Source organism: Strongylocentrotus purpuratus, unplaced genomic scaffold, assembly GCF_000002235.5.
Source record: "Strongylocentrotus purpuratus isolate Spur 01 unplaced genomic scaffold, Spur_5.0 spur5_scaffold_3, whole genome shotgun sequence".
Taxonomy (NCBI): Eukaryota; Metazoa; Echinodermata; class Echinoidea; order Camarodonta; family Strongylocentrotidae; genus Strongylocentrotus; species Strongylocentrotus purpuratus.
Genome location: NW_022145609.1, coordinates 22,556,611 through 22,564,251, shown reverse-complemented (window position 1 = coordinate 22,564,251; position 7,641 = coordinate 22,556,611). Strand labels below are relative to the sequence as shown.

The 7,641-nt window shown below is 39.0% G+C and overlaps 1 protein-coding gene across 1 annotated transcript; it reads right to left on the bottom strand.

The window, feature by feature from the left end:
- Nucleotides 1–4,524: 4,524 nt before the first annotated feature.
- Nucleotides 4,525–7,641, bottom strand: LOC105447088. Its single transcript, XM_030995809.1, has 4 exons — nucleotides 7,362–7,641; nucleotides 6,953–7,096; nucleotides 4,708–5,658; nucleotides 4,525–4,538 (listed from the first exon to the last, which is right to left on the bottom strand). The coding sequence occupies exons 1-4, from the start codon at nucleotides 7,639–7,641 to the stop codon at nucleotides 4,525–4,527; spliced, it is 1,389 nt and encodes a 462-aa protein (XP_030851669.1).

Below are 7,641 nucleotides of genomic sequence, written 5' to 3'. Positions count from 1 at the left end.
ATCTGTGTTAAAGCAGGGCTGTCAACTTTGGGGGAACTGCTTCGAGGGAGATCGTATGCAAACAATTTTTTGATCAACGGGAGCTGGGGGGGGGGGGTTGAGTTTAATTTAAAACAAAAACAAACAAACTGGTTTTTTTTTAGTGCTCACTACCCTCCCCCCCCCCCTTTTTTTTTTGAAGCGCAATTTTTGTTTAGGGCTTCAGTATGACACCATATCACAGACACTGATAACAAATAGGGTCATGCATCTCAGTTTAACATTGTTAATCGATGCCTTTAAAGGGGCTATGTCCCTTTTGCAGCCAACCTCAAATGCCGTAGAACTTTGCAGGAATTATGAATATGCCATGTATGTCCTATCTGTGAAATTTAAACGTTAGCAGTGTCCTCACATTCAAATTATGCAAGGAAAACTGTTTACTTGCTAGACTTCACTGTCAGACACTATCGAGTGACTGACTGGCTTTTTTTCTTCTTTGATAATAACATACATAAAAGGAGTTGTAAAGGGTACATGAGTATTTGTCTACATCAGTAACCCACTTCTTGTGATGGCCAAGATTAAACTGATTGAATCTTTGTGCAGCATATAAACGTATGACCATTGTCTGAAAATCAAGACTATTACTTTTGGGCTCTATAGCCCTAAAGTCGATTTGACAACTAATAGTCTTTATTTTCCCACTTGAAGACATTTTCAAGCCCCACCTTTTTTAGGGAAGTTCTAAATTAGTATTAATTATCTTTCAATATGCAGTTGGAACTTGATTTAACCTTTTCATTTTTTTGGCCTGCAAATGGGACATAGTCCCTTTAAGATGTAAACAATTAAGACACGAACAAAACAAAAAAAACTGAATGATATAATGTTCAGAGACTAACGCATATCTGACAAATTACACATTATGATAATTGACAGAGGAAGGTGGAGGAGATCATCATATTCAAAATGATATAACTAACTGTATGCCAAGTCTATTGATGGCGCTATACACACTCGACCTCAATGCAACGAAGAGATCACATCGAGTTCCGGCAAAACCCCACTAGGACATCACCTCAATAATAATTCACCATGATATGTGCTGAAAGATTATAATTAATAGGGGGATTTTATAATTAATAGGGGGATTAGTGTCCCCCTAAACATACCAGTGAAATATAGCCAACTTGAAGATAGAGCAATAGCAAAGAGAAAACATATTGTTCAGCGATAATCGAATGAAGACGTCCATTAAAATTAAATTTACATGATGGAATGTATCTATATAGGCCTATAACTATTTTCGTGATTATATTTTACCTAACAAATGAACAAAAACTGTATAAAATAATGAAATAATCCTTTTCCCTTTGCCTATACATGATACATGTTCTTCTTGGCTCTCTACTTTATAGATATTCAAATTGTATTATATAACCATAGAAGGAAAATATTTGAGAAACGTTCAATCAAACACAACGTCGGAAAACCGAGTACAGGCAAATACTCACCAAACAGCGAATGACGCACAGGAAATTTAGTGCCCTCATTGTTTAGTGCGTTCCAGTGTGTACAAAAGGCATGGGAAAAGCCAACCTTAGACAGTGATTTAACTTTGCAAGATCCCCCCATGTTTATTGTACACACTGCCTCGCATTGAACATTGAGGGCCCTATGCCTTGTTTTACAACTACGTTTTTCTCCGAGCGATTTACATTTCATCCTTGATGCTGATGTGTAGAAGTTGAAAAAAATTGATTAAAACAAATTCAATTTGATCTAATTCCGATAGAAGCATGGACAGATACAGATCGGAAATACATAACAGATGCAAATCATTATACATAGAATCTATAAAAGACCGAGGTGGTCTTGTCAATATAGTCCCATTATGAAACACAGTAGAAAGCGCTCGAATGCAAGAGGAGAGTATAATCAAACAGTTAGTGACATGAATAAATTATGCAAGAAGAAAAAAACACGCACAAAAAAAGACACGAACATTCAAGTATTAAAAGATGTAATAAGACATAGAATGATATATACAACAACAACAAAAAAGGCCAGGCAACCCTGAACAAAGTTTTGAAAGAAACAATAAAAGCGTTTGGTAGATAATGCCATATAACTGTTGATTTGTGTCTTAAAAGTGAAAGTGACAAAAGTCTTATCAAAAGCCCATAAATTATATTTTTTACACTTCTGGTATAGTAGTAAAATGATGTACCACAGTTAGGAAATTGCATAGACTTCGAGGTATTAATGTCATTTTTATCTTTAAAGAGCAATATTGCACAGAAATAATAATGCAGTTGAAATATTTTTTAAAAATTTCAGTTCTTGAAATAATGGTTTAGATTGCGCAAAGTAGTTCACTTGGTATATTCTTACTACTTTTTAAAAAGTAAATATATAGGGCATAATGGTTACATGAATATTTCCGTATACAAGCTTATAATAGTTTAATCGTGGTAAAACAAGTGTACTATTATACAATGCAATAATGATGTTTTGGGGTGAAAAAGGACGTACTCTTCCGATGATACCAATATTCCGAGAAAAAGTTTTGGTTACGTGTAATTGATACATTTTCCAAGATATATTTTCATTAATAAGCACACCCCAACATAGTGTAAAATTTATGGGTTTTATAATTTTCCCATTGATTTTTAGAGTTGAATTCCTGGATGAGTTTGATTTGACCTCTCAGTATTTAAACACAGTCTATTGCTCCTAAACCAACATGGCCTTTTACAACTCATTATTCAGATTTCTATTCAGTACTTCGTATTAGATGAAAAGAGAATGTTGGTATAATTAGCCAATAATTTTTGTCTTCAGTTGGTTTGAACAATGTGGTTAATCAAAAACATATAATAATTTCCCAGGTAAGTCTAAGGTAATCCATGGTCCTTAATTTTTGGCTTCTCTGTGATTTTCTTTATCTATATTTGAATATGTCAAATATATTTTATATTTTGATAAAAAAAACAAATAGTATGCACATCAATAATTAAAAACAAAAGTAATAGGCTTGATCTGTGTCAGGGCAATGTATAGCCTCACTCCAGACGTGTCATTAAAAGTTGAACAAGGAGTTCTACTCTGGAACGTGCCAAGTGCAATAAATTATCACCAAAGCTACTGTGGGAGCTATAATGCATTCCGAACATTGTGTTAGTCCATGCCAAGAGAAATATATACAACAAAATTGAAATTCTAGTGACATTAGCGCCTTCAGGGACCCGTTTCAAAAAACCTTTTTTCAGTGACAAATGACAAAAATCAGTAACAAATCTGCTGATAAGTTGATAACCAATCAGAAGCAAGGATTTCAGTAGCTTAAACAAAAACTGTCATTTGGCACTGATGATAAGTTTTGTGAAATGGGGCCCAGTTCTTTTTTAAGGACCTTTCCCCGACTTCGTTATTGGTGTTTCAACTGATGTTGGCTGCTCCTCATCCGACGATTCTGGAGTGCGGTAACTAAGACCATGAGAAGAGCAGCGAAGAAATAGAGCCCTGCTGATGTCATGAACGTTAGGCGATAATTTCCGGTCAAATCACGGAGTAGCCCTAGAAATGAGCGGTAAAAAATATATGTTTGTTTGGTATATAATTTGATCCATGTCATAAAATTTTATATATAAAGTATAGGCTTCCAAACTTATTTCTGTAAAGAGATTTTGCCGGTTTAAAGTCACTCTAGAGTAACATAAAAGCAACTTGTGAGTAGACTACTCGACGAACCCGTACTCGACCGCATATAATAAAGGATTCGCACGGAACTCAAGTCGGATTTAGGTTTCGTGTGCGCTGTTTTCCAAAATGTAATTCTTAATTTCTTCATATTTCATCCCTTAGTCCTTAGAATGCCGGTGATTTATTTTAAGGCTGAGTTTGTACATTCAAGCTGTACAAGCATGTTTTGTTTTTTTTGGGGGGGGGGGGGATTGGTGCATTAAAAAATAACTACTAATGATCACAGTATCATCAACTTCCGTTTCATCTCCTTTCTAGATGTCCAACTTACCTCCGAACACCCCTCCAACCGGCCCAGCTAACCCCTCTACGATCATGAAGATGGACAAGGTCTTGACGTCAACTCCAGGATCAACGATCTGGCGATGGATGACGTACGGAAGGGCGTTGACCAACCCCGAGCCTACCCCGAAGAACAAGATGGCGGTTACACGAACACCAAATTGTGGCGATAGGTATACCACTGAAAATAGATGATGCAATGGGAAGCAATTTACATTCAGTCGATAATTGGGAGAAGACCGTTTAGAACCATTAAAATTCAGAATTGAAATGACACAAGACAATCACAGACATTTACAATTCAGTTAAAATGATGGAGGTCATATGAAATACAAAATACTACTAACTGTAATTGTCGGATCCTAAAACAAACTATGCAAAATATGAAAGAGTAACGTGAATAGCGCAGCAATAGGGGACATTACTACAAGTTTTGACGTCAAAATGTATACTGTATCCGATGAGCTTGGGAATAATTGGATTTCCAAAGGCAATTTAAATGAAAGAACCTCACTCCAAAGAAAACAAGATAAAATAACAACAACAAACAACGTAAAAGGAAACAAAAGAAAGTACACTGACCTAATATTGATACGGTCAGCGTGAACTCAGTAAGGGTCATAAGATTCGCTGAGGATATGATACCCTTCGAAATGAACATTCCACATGTGAGCCTACCCACCAGATTGGAAGCAGCGAAAACGGACAAGCAAGTGGCGATGTCTTGTGAACCTACACCGGATTCTTTCAACGAGGGCGTGATGTGTATCATGAAGATACTGAGAGCTGTGGTTAAGAAGAACACTGAGAGCGTGTAGATGATGAAGGTGTGGTAGTTCTGGGATATGAAGTACCGGTGATACCTCTGTAATGGTCCACATCCCTCTCCTGACACCACTATAATACTGTCCTCGTCGTGTTTGAGGGCAGCAGTTTCTTGAAGTGGCGTCTGGCCTTTGCCGCTCAAACCATGTCGTGGCGAAGATATCGACAAAGGCCGGTGTTCAGAATTCCCAGTCTTAGGTAACATAGGGTTGTTCTCGTCCTTTATCATTGACTCATCAACAGCATTAGCACTTAGACAGTGGGAAAATTGAACGCCATCGTGAGATGTGTTCTCCTGGTCCGGAAGATACCTTTGGTCGTTAGTGTCAACAGATATCTCTTCTTCTACAGTAAGGGATGCTTCATGACATTGAAAGAGCCCTGTTTGGCTCTTTGCACTCTGCATCATTTTCGATCCGTTAGCATTTTCATGGTGCTGGCTTTCAACATGTGAATCCATGTGCAAAGAAGTCGATGTGCCCCTGTCTCCTTCTTGGTGTTTGTCTGGGGTGTCGACTGCTTGGCCATGACAAGTTTGCCCGTCTTCTGTCGCTGGATTCCTTATCGTTTGCCTTGACTTCATCAGTAGACCCATGACCACAGTGTTAAGCATACATCCTGAGAGTATGAGACATGCTCCTCGCCAACCGTAGACATCACGCAGCGCCTCGAGGATTGGCGGGAAGAGGAACAGAAAACAGCTGTAACCGGATATATTGATACCGTTTGCCAGGGCGTAGTGTTTCTGGAAGGTCCTTCGTGTCAGCAGCATGGTAGAGGCATAAAGAACCGCCTTCGAAGATGCTGTGAGGAGATAAGCAGAAAGATGAAATACGAAACACTGGTAAATCATAGTCTAAAACAAATGTAATTTGATTTTAATTAAAGAGGGACGTCCTAGTTGAGGACTGAAGGATGCCAAAGCGAATGGTTGACGACACCAAGGTTTGGACTTGGAAATCCGTCTTTAAACCTCCTGTCGACTAGCATGACTAAACTTGAAACTTAATACATCAACGGCTCTTTTGTTAAACGAATTCCTAAAGATGTGTCCGGCGCGTTGATCTTCTAACAACGGCTACGGATCAGTTTGTTGACCGAAAATCGTGAGACCTTCTGTAGTTCGAACTTCTGACAACTGATTGGAGGGTTTACGAGACTAGCAGCCCACGAGACCTTCTGGCAACTTATATTAATTCAAAAACACATTTTTTATCCATCTAAAGGGTTATCGAGAATGACTACTTGTAAGACCGACACAACGGTATCATGGATCTTAGTTCTTACTCAACTGAAAAGTACCCTCTTAAAGATGCTATGTCCCTTTTTGCAGCCAGCATCAAATTCTGTAGAATTTTGCATGAATTATAAATATGTCATGTTTGTCCTATCTGTGAAATTTAAACGTTGGCAGTGTACTAATATTTGAATTATGCAAGGAAACTCGTTTACTTGCTAGACTTCACTGTCAGACACGATTGAGTGACTGAATGACTTTTTTCTTCTTTGGTAATAGCATAAATAAAATGAGCTGTAAAGGGTACATGAGGATTTGTCTACATCAATAACCCACTTCTTGTAATGGCCAAAATTAAACTGATTGAATCTTTGCGCAGCATAAAGCGTACGACCATTCGGTACAATGGTCTGAAAATCAAGACTATTACTTACTGGCTCTATAGCTCTTAAGTCGATTCGACAACTAATAGTCGTTATTTTCCCACTTAAAGCCTTTTTCAAGCCTTCTTTTTTGTAGGGAAGTTCTAAATTAGTATTATCTTTCATATGCCAATGGAATTTTCATTTTTGGGGCCTGCAAATAGCACATAGTACCCTTTAAACCATGTGGGAAGATTACGCAAAATATTCCTAGGTGTAGTGGAAAGGGGGCCCGGACCCCCTCCCCTGGCCCCAAAAAAAGTTTGTTGTTGTTTCTCAAAGGGAGGGGGGTGTTGAGTAACAACAAAAAAGGAGCTCAACCCCTCCCCTCCCCCTTCTGCTTTTTCGGCCAGTCGATTTAGTCGCCGCTACATAATTTTTCATGGATTGGGGCCCCCTCCCTCGCCGGCGGCTGGATCAACCCCTGTATCATACCTACCTGTCACTACTCCTATTCCAAACAACACCAGCCCGATGTGTTTGGCCCGTGACAGCATCAGCACCCCAGAAGCAGCGAACGTACCGGCCGCCATCACCACTGGTCTTGTTCCGAATTTCGAAGTCAGGTATGCCGCAACCGGAGCTACAAAAGCAAAGGTTCTGCAGTGTCTAAGAAGGATTATTTTAATCATCGTTTTGAAACATGCAAATGTTTACGCTTAGGTTGACTGAACAAATGGAACATCTATAATTTACTATTTACTATATTTTTTATTTATTATTGTCACCATACCTTTTGAAAGATTCCTTTTGGAATATGAAATGCATAGTTGTTCAAATTACTATTTGAAATTATCTGTCCAGACACCCAACATGTGTATATAATGATTCGAGTGTACGGTACTTACTCAAAATACCGACCAGTAGGTAATCGATGGAAAACAGCCAACCCATTAGAGTACTGTTACTGTCGAACGTGACCATGATGTCGGGTATGAAGACGACGATGGACCTGTAGCATCCGATGGTGAAACCGTTGGCGAAGAAGCAGTAGACGATCAGCCACCAGGGCGAGCTGCAGCGCGGCGATCTTTGGCATGACGAAAGACGAGAACCTGATCGCCTACGTGCTTCAGACCACCGCGAGACAGTGGACCCGCTGAGAGACCTTGCAGGGAGAGCTGCCAT